The following is a 16,261-nucleotide window of genomic DNA, read 5'->3' on the forward strand; positions in this document are numbered from 1 at the left end:
GCGCGCACCCTGCTCGGTGCCGGCTTTTCCCGCGCCGGCGGCTCCTGCGCCCCAAGCGGAGGAGATGGGGGTGCGAAGCGTTGGTTTCCTCTGAGAACCGAGGGGAGAATGGAGAGTCTTGGGAGCCATGATTTGAAACCGCGTTACATGACTTGGCCGCGCACAAAGCTTGGGATGCGCATCGCCGAGGTCGCTGTCAGCAACATGTCGAAGGTGGTGTTCGGGAATGATGACTCTGGATATAGATATAGATATTGATATCGATACAGATATAGATACAGATATATCCTATATTATAACAGCCTAATATGCAGATTGTCCCCTTGTCTGGGAGTTCGACCAGGGGGCGGGGCCCTTCTGGCAGCTGCTAGGGACCCTACCTGTGCATGAATTTCCTGCACTGGGCCTCTAGTGTATGTGTATATGTGTATGTATATAATATATAATATATATATACACACAAACACACACACACACCCCTTGCATTTCTGCTGGCTCTGTGGACAGTTGTGTTAGACTTCCTATGTCTATTAAGTAAACCTTTTCACTGTCTTGGTCTCTGACTTCTGCTTCGTGTCGGGCCAGCGCTGCCCTCCCTGACAGTCAGGCGTGCGTTCCCCTCCGCACACCTGCACCACCACCCCCACACACACCTGCACCCCCGCACACCTGCAGGCGGAGTCCTTGCGCCCCCGGGATCCCGGCTGGGACCTGCACGCCCCATACCTACCCTCCACGTTTCCATAGGTGTTTCCATAGGTGCTGCTGGCGGCACGCGCCGTGTCAGGCTCGCCGTGTTGCAGAGCTTCTGCGAAGGGATGACGATGAACACAAAACCTCTGTCCTCGAGACCCCTGCGCCATGGAGGGGAGGGAGAAGCGGGGCCGGAGCCACCTGTGAGGGGTGTGGGGCGGGCGTGAGCGAGAGGCGCTGGGGGATGGAGAGGAAAGAAGCTTCGGGGTCGGGTCGGTGGGCCCTGAACCACAGCTGGAAGGGGTGAGCCTTGGGGGCCTGGAGAACAGCGGGCTGGGATTCGATAGAGGCCCAGCTGCCAGGGAGTTTGCACTGCACCTGGTTAGTGGTTGGGAATCTTTATAGCATTTCAACTAGGCAAGCAACATGATGAAATTTAAGTTACAGGCAGAAAACCCTACAGGTGATTGAGACTCGAGGCGAAATGTCTGCTAGGTGGTTATTGCAAAGTACAAGGGAGCAATTTTGAGGGGCTGAGCAGAGGCAGTACCTGCAGCTGTAGGTCTAGAAAGGCGAGGACTCCTTTGAGAAACGTTTAAGCCGTAGGAGAGAGGACTTGGTGGCCAGGTGTCGAGAGTAAGGAGCACTTCTAGGGCGACGGCAAGGTTTCTAGCTTTGTCTTGTGAGAGGAGCATGGCCTTGGGAGTCAGACACGCCCAGGTGTGCAGGTGTGCGTCTGTCACTCGCTATTTGTGTGACCTTAGACGCGTTACTACGCTTTTAAACCTAATCTGAGATAGAAGAGTGATAATACACATATGGTGGTTGTGAGGATTAAATGGGGTCTTACGTATATAATAGGTTATATAAAAGGGGGTTTATGTATATAGAAGGTTAATGAGAGGAAGATCCTGAGATCCGTTTGGGAGGCGTTCGGTGTAGGATGCCTGCAGGTCATCTTGGGGATGGTATTTAGAAGGTATTAGGCGAGAAGGCCCTGCCTTGGGTTCAGGACAAAGTCTGTGAGATGCAGGTGAGCTAAGGGAGGCCTAATGGAGGCCAGTGAAAACAGAGTGTGTCAGGGAATATGGGAAGGCAGCCGTCACGTGCTGGGAGAGGGAGCTTTATCTTATGTTGGCCTTGGGGAGCCCACGACTTGAATGTTTTCAGCAGAGTCGTGTCAAGGGTAGTTACCTGATAAGTCTGGGATCTGACTAGTTCGGATCAGTGGTAATTTGCTGGGGCTGACCGGCAGACCCTGACGGAAGAATGAATGAGTACTCTGACACGTATCTGAAAGAGAGGCCAGGGGCGAGCTGGCATAAGGAGCCAAAAAAGCCCCGATTGCCTGCCTCCTTAGGCTTTTATTGTCACAACAGCTTGAACTAAGACTAACCTCTAGATACAATCAGCAGGGTGAGCATCCTTGAGAAAACACCTGCATCTTAGTGTCTTTCAAAACAGGACATTTGAAGTCTAAACATAAAGATTCTGGTAAACGCCTGGGGCTCAGACCTGTGTGGAAAAGTCAAGGCTGAGTCTGCCGCCTTCGGCAAGGTCCCCCAGAGGCCTCTGACCTTCCAGGGAATCCTCCTTACAGACTTTCCAACCACAGTAATTTTAGGTTCAGGAGATCCGAACTCCAAAAGAGCTCAGTCATTTGAAAAAACACTGTAACTCATCAAAACATACGATGACTACTGTTTCAGTGCATCCCACAGTGACGGCAACCCAGCCGGGCAGATCACAGGCCACAGTTGTGCTTACCCTCTTCAGTTATTACCATAATGGGATTTACCAACTCACTCTCTGTGCCTTAGTCTTATAAAACGGAGATGATAATGGCATCTATGTCGAAGAGCGTTAGGACGTAAGTTACTAATACTGTATGTGCCTGCGATAGAGCCTGGCATACAGTGAGTCTCCATAAATGTGAGCTGCTGTTATTAGTGATGTTGCTGTTAGTTCTGACGGGAATGCTGAAGTTTTTATTCTTACAACTTTCATTTTTATCTTGTAGGTACTCTACTAAAAGCTAGAATGAAACAGTTACCTACAGCAACGGTTCGCCTCCTTTCAAGCTCCCAGATAATCACATCAGTGGTCAGTGTTGTAAAAGAGCTCATTGAAAACTCCTTGGATGCAGGGGCCACAAGCATAGATGTCAAACTGGTGAGTGTTCCTGAGAAGCCAAAGACCTTTAAAGCAAAAAAGGGATGGACAGATATTTTCTCCTTACAGCTGTTACCTTTTCAGTAAATTATTCACAGGACATTGTATCTTTTGTTTTGTTTAAGAATAAATTCTCAAAAATAAATTGTGATTTAAATCGACATTAGTAACACTAAAGGAAATGATAAAAAACACACAAAAACTTCATATTTAGGACTCCATTACATGAATTTAATTTGTCTGTATTTCCTACTAATAATTTATTCTAGGTTATTGACATATACTATACTTATTTATATATTCTTATTTGCATTTTATTTTTTACCTAATCTTATTTCAAACTATTTTCTTTGTTGCCTCATGGTTTTCACATTTTTTAATTTAAGTGCTATATATTAAATAATTTGAGTTAACATGACATGTCACTCATGATTTATTATAGTTATTTTGCATGTCTACCTCCCCTGTTATAAATTACTAGCTCATAGAGGTAAGGACTATATATTTTTTTCATTTTTTTTTGTGTCCCTGTACCTAGCCAGTCCTGCTACATAAAAGGTGAATAAATGGTATATAAATAGTGTATAGATGGTGAATAAAATTTTGTTTGAGCGAATGAATACATTTTTGTAGTTTCCTAATTATCAGATATTTACATTATTTTAAGTATTACAGTATTAGCAGTAATACTAATGCTAATATTTTTGTAGGAAAAGAAACCTACCCTTTTCATGTATATAATTATCTATATATATAAAAGCCCAGCAACTGGACCGGCAGAATGACCAGAACGGCTGGTGGCTATGACGTGCACTGCAGCAGCCAACCAGCCTGATCCCGTCCCCAATCAGCCCCTAACACCCCCGATCGGGGGCAGGGCCAGATGGACAATTGCCCTCGGCCCCTCCCCTCTGCCGGCCTGGCCTGATGGGCTCCCATTAGGAGGGGCCAGCCAGACCCCACCTGTGCATGAATTCGTGCACTGAGTCTCTAGTATCCTATAAAATTCTTATAAAAACTCTGTGTATTAACTACTGCTATACCCATTATACAAATAATAAGGTTCTGAGAACTTGCCAAAGGCATGTAATTTGTAAATAGGGGAGCTGAGATTGGAATTCAGATCTTTCTGACTCAAACCTGTTTAAGGTCTTTCCTATATGCCAGTGACTCTCATAGTGTTTGGGTGCATCATCATAATTTAAGGAGTTTGTTAAAACAGCTACTGGGCCCCAGAATTTCAGATTCTCGGTGGGACTAAAAAATTTGCATTTCTAACAGATTTCTAGTTGATGCTGAGAATGGCTATTCTATACCATATGGAACCTGTTTTTAAATATAAGCTTTATAAACATGAAAAATATTATTAAACCCAAAGAAAGACAATTTATTTTTCTTGGACATTTTCTATATTCACTTTAGTCTGATTCTATTGCAACTGATAGTAATTAAATAGTACTAGATAATTATATCGAATGTATTTTACTTAAGAATCTTAGGCAGACAAACATCTTGTTCTTAAAGTTCTCTGGAAGGAAAATATCTTTGCCATCATTATTCTGAACTCTATTTCAGGTAAATTTTTTATCTCTATTTCATTTATCTCTTCTGGAGAATTTTCTTGTCCTTTCATTTGGGGGTTGTTTCTTTGTCTCCTCATTTTGGCTGCCTATTGGATTTGTGACTATGTACTAGGTAGATCTGCTACACCTCTCAGTCTCTAGTGCAGAACAGTCTCAAACACTGTTTCTGACTAATTATATTAGGCAAAGACTCAGAGCCTCCAGAGACCACCTCTGCTTGCAGACTGACTGGATTCAGTCTTGATTAACCCTTAGGCAATCATCCTCAGGTGTAGTGAGAGTTTTTCCAACAGGGTGGGGCAATTGCTTCTGCCTGGAGGCTAACTGTTATTTTCAGTCTCTTAATGGACCTCAGAAACTCCACTCCAGGGGCACAGACAATAGGGTGAGTCAAGTGTCTTCTCCCCATGCAAAACCACCGGTCTCTATGCGGTTTTGAAAAACAATTTTTAAAAGTCATGTTATGCAAGGGGGAGGTGGTCAAGGGGGAAAAGGAGACATATGTAATACTATATGTAATATTTTAAACAATAAAGAAGTTTTTTTAAATGTCATATTATAAAGCCAACAGAAGTCCTCTTACAAAAGTAAATGAAAGTACACATTTTTAACTGGCTATGTATTTTAATCCCTTGAGATTTATCAGCTTCAGCTTCTTTTTGTTTGCTTTGTAGAGTTTTTAAATAACTGTGTTGCTATAGAAAATAAGGCCTGTTTTATTATGGTTTCATGCAATAGTAATTATACTGGCTAGGAATGTTTTCCTAATTAGTTAAGCAGATAATATTTTTTGAAACATTTAAGTGGATCTTTGTGTTCTTTTTCTCAGATGACTATAGTTCTTATTTATATTTAAACATTTGCATTTCTGTAGTTAATGATTTTCTATAAAAAACAGACCAGCTATTCCCAGGATAATTTAATTTTAAATTGGAAAGAGCTGAGGAACTAAATTTGGATGTCTCCCTCCAATACCTTTTATATATATATAATCTAAAAAGTACTGGCATAAAAATATTAAATAATTTTAGACTATTAAAAAGATATGATACCATTTTAAATACCAGAATCTTTATAAATGTAGGAAGATTTTTCCCCCTTTAAAATTTGCATCTATGGCCATACACGTAAAACTTTGTGAAGTCAAGTTTATCATAGATGTTTAGTACCAAATTTAGAATGTAGCATTCATAGAAAGTGTGATCACTTTAGGAATTTAGATTTTTTTGTTATGTATACATCTTTTTAGTATTAGCTAAGAGTGCTAAGTTATCAATTGAGGGTTTTTTCCCTTGATTTTTCAAATTAAAAACTCACCGAGATTGCCAAATTAGGTGTATTTTCTCAGCAGTTTCCTGTTAGGTAACTATGCAGAAAGAAATTTAAAGTTGTAATGTAAATATTTAAACTTCTTATTGAACAAGTAGTTAAAGGGATAAAGTATTAAAAATCAGGTTGAATAATGATAATTGCTAGACTCTTGGTGAGTGTTGTTTTTGATGGTTATGGCTTTACTTTGAGAGATTACCATGTACAAAGGTATTTGTAATTTAGAAGAACTTTCTTTAGTCAAGTTTAAACATAAATTTAAACATAAATACCTATGATACTGAGGCAATTCAAGGGAACCTTAACGATCAGACTGATTTTTCTGATTTTACAGTTGAATCTGAGTCCTGGGAAAATGAGGGACTTGGCCATTGCACTATAACTAGGAGTTAGTAGACTTAAGGAATTAAACTCTTCCTTAAGATTAAGTTTCCATAGGAGGTACATAAATGATAATGTTATTTCACTTGTGTTTCTGTTTCTAAATGTTGTAACAGTTTAACCTCTTCCCCAACAATTTTTTTGTTAAAAACATTTCTTTTTCAGACTAATTTTTTTATTTTGGTTCTCTATAGTATTTTTGATGCTGGTTATGAAAACAGTTTGTAACTCGTCTTCCTATAAACCATATTTTTTTACCATATTTTCTTAGTATACTCATCGACGACTGAAAAAGAACATTTTGTGAAAACGAGTATACACGTTTCTGCCGGGGAAGGGGTTAATGTCTTTAGATACTAAAAGTACTTTTTAACTTTGTGTAGGAGAATTATGGGTTTGATAAGATTGAAGTGAGAGACAATGGTGAAGGTATCAAGGCCACTGATGCACCTGTAATGGCAATGAAGTATTACACCTCCAAAATCAATAGTCATGAAGATCTTGAAAATTTGACAACTTACGGTTTTCGTGGTGAAGCCTTGGGATCAATTTGTTGTGTAGCTGAGGTAAGGTAATTTATACTATTTTAGTGATTTTATAATTACAGAATATTAGAAGTGAGACAAAACTAAGCCAGCATTATTTATGTGTGTGTGTGTGTGTAAGTAAGTAAAGGGCCCCAGCTAGGTATTCATTTATTCTTTTTTTCTCTGTAATGTGATGCATAAGAAAGAAAAATTGTGGGTGGTGGAGGTGGAGCAGTGGTTTCCAATGTGGGGCACATGCCCCGTGGGGCGGGGGGGCAATTTGAATTTTAAGGAGGGCAATTCAAGGAGGAGTTAACAGTGAATTTTTGGCATTTCTTATGGTTCTAGGGGATTCATATAAATATATATTGTGACATAATTATGCATTTCAGTTCTCTATTATATGTTTTAAAACTTTACTTGCCATTTTTTCATATCACTTCATATTATTATTTTTTTAACAATTCCTTCGTGATTTCTTCCTCAGGACTTCAACTGTCCTTTTGTTCTTTTATTTTTCTCTTTCATGGTGCCATGTTCTTTGAAAGCTTGTTTAAACCAAGTTAATGGCCTTTTAGGCTTCCTCCACATGAACAGGAGTTCACTTTTTGAATAATAAGAATTTTATGTCACGGGGGCATCACCATTTTAGAGATGCTTAGGAGGGGCATGGCCAAAACGAGGTTGGGGAGCACTGAGGTGGAGTTTGGAGTGGCTGGCATTGCTCCTCAGCGTAGAGGATGATGAGCCCTTGCTTAGAAGGCAGGTGTTCAAACATCACTAAGAGAGGGAAGACCTTTTCATTCCTTACGTGCGCGCTGCTTAAAACTTCTTTCCCAAACTAGCACAGCCCATGCTTCTGTGATTTTTCTCAGTACTTACTTTAAGTTCACTGAGACTCCGAAGAGTAGGGAAGAGTAACTTACAATTGGGCAATGCCCATCATTTTCCCCAGAGACTGTATATGGGAACCTAGAGCCCTAGGATCTTGCAGAAAACCTTATAAAATGGGGTGGGATTTGTACCAGAGAACTTCTGAATCTCCCGGTACTACTACTATTGGTTAAGTTCTCAGTGGCTATTTTAGAAGTCATATAATTTTTCTTCATGATAATAAAGTGATAAGTATTTGATTTTTTTTAGCTGTTGTCCAAATTTGGTAGGTAGTCTTTAAGCTTTATTTTGGCAGAGGATTGTTGAAAAGTATACAATTTAGTGTTTCATTATTTTTTGAGATGTATATAACCTTTGAGAACGGAAATCAGTCACTATTAGCTTTGTCTGCTAGGTGGCAGCACTATACTTACACATAGGCCATATGGTTTATCCACACCGACACTGCAGTTCTGATTTCAGATGGCTGTTTTGCAAGCTCTTATCCAGTAGCACCCTCTGTTTTTTTTATTTGATTACTTGAACCTACTTGATATCTGTTTATCATTTTGTCTTTTGTTTCAGTTTTTGAGGCATTTGAATGCCTTGAATATACTTAAATAAATTTGCTCATCAGAATTACTAAAGGAGTAAAAGAATTGTCAAAGTATCATAATAATAGACAATTATAAACTTGCACACATGCACACACATCACAATGAATTTTTACATATGTGAACTGCAGATCGAGACCATTGTCAGCCCTCCTGAAGGTTCTTTAATGCCCCTCCCAGGCTGTACTCCTCAAAGCAATTGCTATTCTGACCTGTATCAGCATAGTTCTTCTACCTATTTTTGAACTTGATCTAAGTGGAATCTTACAATATGTATTATTTTTGCCACAGAATTTTTTGTTTTGTGCCTGAAAGCCAAAGGAAATACAGAGCTTTGTTGGTAGTAATGATAGACCCTAGTCACTGCCAGATCCCCCTGTCAGGCTGAGCACTGATTCTCCCAGCTCCCAAGAGCATTGCTGACTGCGTGCTCACAGCAGTGTCCCTCTGAGGCTGCCCTTGCCTCAGCTAAAGAGAGTTACCTAAACCATGCAGGACACCTGCATCAGTGATTGGTTGACAAGGGGTTGTAAAGGCCCTATTTCAACTCACAGCTCCACCAGCCATGCTGTCTGCTCCAGAGTGGCCCGTGGGCCCCCAAGGCCTGTGACTGTGCACAGCCCACTTCTCTTTCTACCCTGCCCCCACAGAAGGTCATCTGGGAGCACTCCTGATAAGTGTCCTTCTCACTAGTCTCCGTCTGCGACTGCTTCCTGTGTCAGCCACCCCACAGTGAGGGTTCATGGCTCCATCTCATAATACTGACAAGGAAACAGGTCTTGTGAAGACCAAATGCCAGTTCTCACCCCAACTTCAAAACACAGTCTAATAACCAGTCAGCTGATTTCATTGTCTGAATGCAGCGTGCTGTGCGAAGAAGTTTACTTCAGAGGAATTGTGCATAGAGAAGTAAATGGAACATGAAAATTATAGCCTCTTTAGGGATACATAATGTGTTAATGATGAAACCAATAATTTAGTTCCAATAGCATGCTTCCCAGTGCTGAGTGTTCCACAGTAGGTCATGTTGCCTTCTTATTAAGGTGGTTAAAAAGGCATTTATAAGTGTAAAAGTATCTCATCTATACTAATAAAAGGGTTATATGCTGATTAGATCAGATAGACCGGACGTCCTTCTGGACAAAGCCACGGTCGCAGGGCTGAGGCAGAGGCGGTTAGGGGCAATCAGGCAGGCAGGCAGGCCAGTGGTTAGGAGCCAGCGGTCCCAGATTGCAAGAGCGTGCAGGCCAGGCTGAGCCCCCGCCACACACACACACACACACACACACACACACACACACACACACACGAATTTCGGGCCTCTAGTATTTAAATAGTAAATATCCCAGGCCTGCAGTGTAAGCTCAAAAGATAGGTTGTCAAGGAGAAGTCAAGTTGAAACTTACATGGGAAGGTTCTGAATAGTGTTTCAGAAATACAAAAAGCAATAGATGCTTGTTAAGGTCAGTTGCATTAAAAAATAAATGAAGTTATTCAGGAAGACTTAATGACTGCCTTTTGGCGGGGGGGGCATCACTTCTTAAATTTAATGACTTCTTCACTCAGAATTGAAGTTTCATTTATAGAAGTTGCTTATTTTAAGGCTCCAATTTATTTTGAAAAATTTTGGATAGAGATTGCAGTCATTATATTATTATATTATTGCAGAAATTGTAGATTTTGTTATTTTATCTGCCAAACTAACTAATGCAGATAATTTTAAAATCATACAGTTGTAAATGATCTCAGGCTCATTAGATTAATAATACAGGGTGGGGCAAAAGTAGGTTTACAGTTGTATGTGAAAGAGAGTTTATTCTTGTATTATTATTTATTAATTACTGCTGTTTTCCATATGAACAACTATAAACTTTCTTTTGCCCCATCCTGTATGTAATTAGGATAATGTTTTGCACAATATTAAACAGCTATTTCCCAAAACTCCAGTTATTGAAATTATTTTTTGTTAGATTATTTTAAAGATGTTAATTTTAGCCCTGGCTAGGTGGCTCAGTTGGTTGGAGCATTGTCCTGTACCCCAGAAAGATTGTTGGTTCCATTCCCGGTCAGGAAATCATACCTAGGTTGTGAGTTTAATTCCTGGTTGGAGCATGTACAGGAGGCAACCGATCGATGTTTCTCCCTTTGCATCAATGTTTCTCTCCCTCTCCGCCCCTCCCCTTTCTCCCTCCCCTCATCCTTCTTCTCCTCTCTCTCTAAAATCAATAAACATATCCTCGGGTAAGAATAAAAAAATAAAAGTAATAATGTTAATTTTAGTTATAGAAAGAAAAAAGTATACTTGCAGCAAAATTGGCTGGAGAAATTTAAAATACATCTAATCCTATATTCTTTATGCACGTTAAAAGAATGGGCAATTTTTTTGTTTTTTGTTTTTTGTTGTTTTTTTTTTAAATATATTTTATTGATTTTTTACAGAGAGGAAAGGAGAGAGATAGAGATAGAGAGTTAGAAACATCGATGAGAGAGAAACATCGATCAGCTGCCTCCTGCACATCCCCCACTGGGGAAATGTGCGCAACCCAGGTACATGCCCTTGACCGGAATCGAACCTGGGACCTTTCAGTCCGCAGGCCGACGCTCTATGCACTGAGCCAAACCGGTTTCGGCAGAATGGGTAGTTTTTTACTTTGTCAATAATAAAATGACTTTCGATCTTAGAATTAAACAGTCCAAAGGAGCAAAACATTCTCTTTATATCTATAGAGTATCCTATTGGTATTTTCAAATGGATTACTGATTCCATAACCATTAATGTATCAAGGACTGGCACAAATTGACTGATAATGATTTTCTTTAAATGATATCATCAAGCATAACTTCTCTTGAAATACATTATTGTTTGTAGAGTAGTAATTTTGGTATATTTGTCATTTCTCAATGTTAAATTCCTGGTCCTAATTACTAAGCACACCGAATAGAATGAGCTAGAGAGTGAAAATCCTATTTTGACCTGTTCATACAATTTTTATGAAGACTGTATATATTGTTCCTGTAACATAATAAAATATAAAAAATATTATATTTCTGTATAAGTAGATATTTTACAGGCATTATATTAAAAATGATCTTTTTCCCCTCCAAAGAAATGTTTAAGAAACTCATACAAGTTTTTTTTTTAAAACTGGATTTTAAATGGAGGCTAAATTATATCTCAGTTTTGGGAAAACTACAGAACAGGTTTGTTTTCTTAAAATCAGAACAAACTCAACTAGGAATCAGAACCTAATTCTCATTCCCAAGTGTTTGAATAAGAGACGTGGTTGGCCAAAGGCATAAAACAGGTTAACTTTTCTGAGTGCCTTTTTATTGTTTTAGTCTATAAAGTGATGATGATAATTTGAGGGTCAAAGGAGATAATGCATATTAAAGTGTCCTGAATATTGTCACGTGCCATGCAGTGGAAGTTAGTTTTCTCTGGTCCTGAATGCGGAACGTGGTAGCAGCTGTATCACATAGGTGATGAGATCATCAGTCTTCCTCCTTCCCTTGTTGGCAAGCAGTACTTCACATCAACCTTCAAAGTTTACGTAAACTCCTCAATATTTTGGGGAAATCCTTTCTAAAATTTTATAGCCATTCCTAGGAAAATTCCTTCTAATTTTCACCAAAGGCCTTTGTTTTGTTGCATAAATTCATGGTTTTTCCTTTTGGTTTTCCTTCAGAGGAATTAGAATTGCCAGCCATGCTCTGCATAATGCTCCTGTTCGTTGATTTATTCAGCCAGCGTTTCGTAAAGAATTACAGCGCGCTGGGTGTTATTCCGATCTATCAGGTTCACCAAACGTAATGTTGTGATGAGCTAATACGGGATCTGTAGACTTGGTACAGTTTTATGTTACATTAACCCTCCATGGCTTACGGGGACAGAATGGAGCTAAGTTCTGTGTTGAAGATGGAAGTTGAGACTCCCTTTTAGCGGGCCCCCTCAGCTGTAAAAGGCCAGAGGAAGCCTTCCCCTGCTGTCATCCTGACGATTCCTGCCCCCGGCTCCATAGAGAAGGTGGCTTCTGTGTCCTTTCGAGCACGGTGGGAGAGCTGTAGTTAGAATAGGCACAGGAATTTCTGAAGATTCTGCTTCCTAAAAACAACCTCCTCACAGGTGATAGAGCCCTGTGGAAAATGAAAAAGTCAGAGGCCAGATCCGCCTGTGGCTTTCCTCCCACAGGGCAGTCTCTGGGAGACGGTTCTGACGTCAGCGCGCGTCTCTCAGTGGCCGGCTCTGCAAGGCGGGCGGGACGTGCACAGTGGGAGGAAGACATGTCGGCCATCCAGGCAAAGGCTGGATCACGAGGACCATTTGCTTTAGTTTTCAGACCCATGTTCCTGTGGCATTTTTCCAAAGTTAGCAAAAAATAAAAACACAGTTTATGACATAATTACCTGAAATGAATTTTTGTCAAGGGAGGATTTCTTTGCATGAATTACCAGGATATATTCTAAATTTTTAATTTACATTTTATCTAAAACATTGAGAAAAATTGTGCTTATCTAAACTGTAAATGCTTTTTTGTAACTTTGCTTTGTAATAGTACTATAATTTCTTGAAACTCAGTAACTGAACCAGAATTAGTTTTTAATAACTGGTAAGTAATAAACCGCTAAAGTCCGCTAAGAACTTCTAAAACTTTTCCTTTTATAATAAACTTCTTTTAAAATTATTTGAATAAATTTTTAATTTTTTTTTTTTAACATAACTAGATTCATTCACTGCCACAGTTCCTCAGTATCTCCAGTAAGAGGCACCAGTAATAATTTGTAATATTCGAGATGCTTCTGAGGTGGAGTTACTGCGGGTTCAAATGCTAGTCACTGGACTGCTAACACATTCTGAACCTGTGCCTGGTCTAAGAAAAGGGTTCTTGCCCAGGACACAGGGTCACATGATGAAATGAACTCTTGAAATACAATTCCTTCCTCTGAAGAACACACTGTATTTCGTGAATTTGTGAAACATGCTTATGCGTTTTATCCTGCACTGTCTTCAGTAGTGAACTAGAGTATTTCCTATCTAAATAATTTTTCATAGTACCCTGAACATTCTAATTTTTTAAATGTTAATGTTGGAAATAATATTGTGTTCTATTTTTTTACTTTAACATAAATGTTACATTATGACCTCTTAGGTCCCATTTCACCTTTTAGTACTTTAATTTATTCATCGAGGCTGGAGTATATTTACTATTGATTAATGTTTTGAAGATGAACAAGCTAATATCTGTGAAGTACTTTGACGTAGTTGAAGCGAAAACCCGTGTAACCTTATAAAGTATTAGCATCATCTTCATCTTATCATCACCCTCCCCTTAAAGATGATAGTGTAATTTATTCAGGACCATCGAGCAAGCCACTGGCAGAGTTAGTACTAGAACTCAGAGTTCCAGGGCTGCCTTTGCTCAGTGACACCAACTTTAGGTCAGGTGGCTAGCTCTTTGGAGAATAGAAATAGAATTCAGTTGACCTTGGCATTTTGGAGAAGTGGTTGGTTAAATGTAGAATTGTTTTTAAAGGGACAATCAGAGTAATTAGAGACAAAGAAAATCTCTAGCAGTCTGTCTTCTTTATTTTGACAGCCTTTACTAGAAGAAATCACTTTTGGGCACGGAGTTGTGACATAGCAGGAAAATTAAGATCAGTTATCAGGAAAAATTTTAAATTATACAATTTTTGAACTGGAATATATTTTTGGAAGAAGTAAAATAATTGTTTTAGATTATTAGAGAAGAGTTATCACAGAAGTAGCAGCTTTGAAGCAATTCTCCTGATAAGGATTTTATAGATGTCACCCTCAGAGACAACCTAGTAGACTGAACTAGTACTGACACTAGCGAAGCTGTACTGTTTTCGTTGTGACTTTGCAATTGCTTGCAGGATACCCACATGTGCCACAGAACCATGTAGTCTACAGTAAGTCAGTGCACGGCTAGTACAGGGTGACAGAACCATCAGATGTAGACTCAACTGGACCTAGCAGCGGACCTGGATCTTCGTGGCTTTTTCCTTAATTATATAGATTTATCTCTCTATATATAAAAGCCTGTTATGCAAAGTGTCCCCTCAGGAGTTTGATTGCTCGGTATTACGTGTGCTGACCACTAGGGGGCAGCTCGGAATGAAGGAAGGCCCCGATTAGCCCTGATTGCTGGCCAGGCCTAGGGACCTTACCCATGCACAAATTCTGTGCACCGGGCCTCTAGTTTTGTACTCAGTCTAAGGATGGCCAAGAAAGATTGCTTCCAATTTTGGGTTGGCATTGTTCACCAGAAGCGTGAGGAGGCTACCCTTTTCTGAATCCACCTGCTTTACTTGCCAGCATCCCCACTCCCCACCTATAGCATTTTCTGGCAGGGATATGGCTCACTGTTGTTATACTCGCCTACTGACCTCACAAGGTAGGTACACAGAAAGCTGAGGGAGAGTGCAGACCTTAAGTTTATATTTCTATGACTGTAACATCTTAGGAAATGTTTCATACTGAATTAAACCCTTTTTTATACTTACATGTTTTAATGCTAATTTTTTTAAATAATAAAAATATTACATTTAAACAGTGAGTTCAAAGCTTGGGTTTAAGAAAAAATTGGCAATACATATGTGTGTTGATTTGTCTTTATTCTTTTGAACCATTAACTTGAAATACAGAAGTGCAGAAAATGATCACTATACAAAAGGATTATTTACCAACAAATTTATGTGAGTAGTCTGTTAAAAAACAAATTTCGTTAATGCATTTGAAGTATTTCATTTTACAGGCATAAGTCACATAATACATATAATAAAAATAGCCATTTCAGGTATTCCGATTTATATATGATTGTTTTATGTAGAGCAAAATATTAAAAAATGAATAATTAAACATAAAAATTTATAAACTGGCCTATTGCTTATTGTAACTCTAAGGAATATTATAAAAGAAGTGGTTATAAGAATTTATTAAGTAAAACTCTTTTCAATCTTAAGTGAATATATGATAATTATTTTAAATATGGCTTCAGAATGAGCCCTCTGCAAAAATCATAATTTTATTAGATTTTTTTCTTATTCCAGGTTTTAATTACAACTAGGACAGCTGCTGATAATTTTAGCACGCAGTATGTTTTAGATGGCAGTGGCCACATAATTTCTCAAAAGCCTTCGCATCTTGGTCAAGGTAAGAGGGTAGCTTTGTAGCATGCTTTGCCTTTTCTGTCTTAATAGTTTAGTTATTAAAAATCCTTGCTCCTAAAATTTAAATATATTGATTGCTTCGGGTTTGGTCCTGATAATAGCTAGCTCACTTCCAAGTGAACATTGAGCCTGTGCTTTAGCCACCAGTCTCTTAAATGCTTAGAATTGGGCTCAAGAGGATCTATGTGAAAGACTTTGGACAACAACATGGATGAGTTACTCCTCTGTAAAAACTGTCAGAACGCTGTTTTACTCTTGCTGGATTACTGTTGACTCTTTTATACATGAAGGATAATATTTTATTGAAATGCCTAAAACATTGATTTAGTAATCAAACTAATAAACCATACCCTCAAGGTATGATTAAACCAATAATTTAAAATATATTTACTTACAGAGATCTTTAAAAATGTACACAGTGGATAGAACAGTGTTACCCTTACTCTTTCAATTATCAACTCATTACTAATGTTTCATCTAATACCTCACCCACTGCCTCCCTTTTTGTATCATTAAATCAAGTAAATATATTAATTATTGCTATTGGTCATTTAGTTTTTTTCTTTTTTGGGTTTTTTATTTTCTCTAATGATTAAGGTATTACACAGGGGTCCTCAAACTTTTTAAACAGGGGGCCAGTTCACTGTCCCTCAGACCGCTGGAGGGCCAGACTATAGTTTAAAAAAACAACAACTATGAACAAATTCCTATGCACACTGCACATATCTTATTTTGAAGTAAAAAAACAAATACAATATTTGTATTTGCATGTGGCACGCAGGCCGTAGTTTGAGGACCCCTGGTATTACATATGTGTCCTTATCCCCCCCAATTGTCCCCACCCCCCACCTCCCCCCTTATGCCCTCAACCCCCCTAGTGTCAGTGTCCATTGGTTATGCT

The 16,261-nt window shown here is 39.0% G+C and overlaps 1 protein-coding gene across 4 annotated transcripts in view; it reads left to right on the forward strand.

Annotated features, from left to right (window-relative positions):
• The first annotated feature begins 2,095 nt into the window (after window positions 1-2,095).
• PMS1 (PMS1 homolog 1, mismatch repair system component) overlaps window positions 2,096-16,261 on the forward strand; it is a 65,896-nt gene continuing 51,730 nt past the window's right edge. For all 4 annotated transcript variants that reach the window (XM_015566088.1, XM_006767064.2, XM_006767065.2 and 1 more), the window contains exons 1-4: window positions 2,096-2,109; window positions 2,714-2,865; window positions 6,542-6,724; window positions 15,241-15,343. In XM_015566088.1, the coding sequence (XP_015421574.1) occupies window positions 2,734-2,865; window positions 6,542-6,724; window positions 15,241-15,343 (418 nt within the window). In that variant the 5' untranslated portion in view covers window positions 2,096-2,109; window positions 2,714-2,733. The remainder of the gene's footprint in view (window positions 2,110-2,713; window positions 2,866-6,541; window positions 6,725-15,240; window positions 15,344-16,261) is intronic.

This window comes from Myotis davidii, unplaced genomic scaffold (genome assembly GCF_000327345.1).
Source record: "Myotis davidii unplaced genomic scaffold, ASM32734v1 scaffold221, whole genome shotgun sequence".
NCBI lineage: Eukaryota > Metazoa > Chordata > Mammalia > Chiroptera > Vespertilionidae > Myotis > Myotis davidii.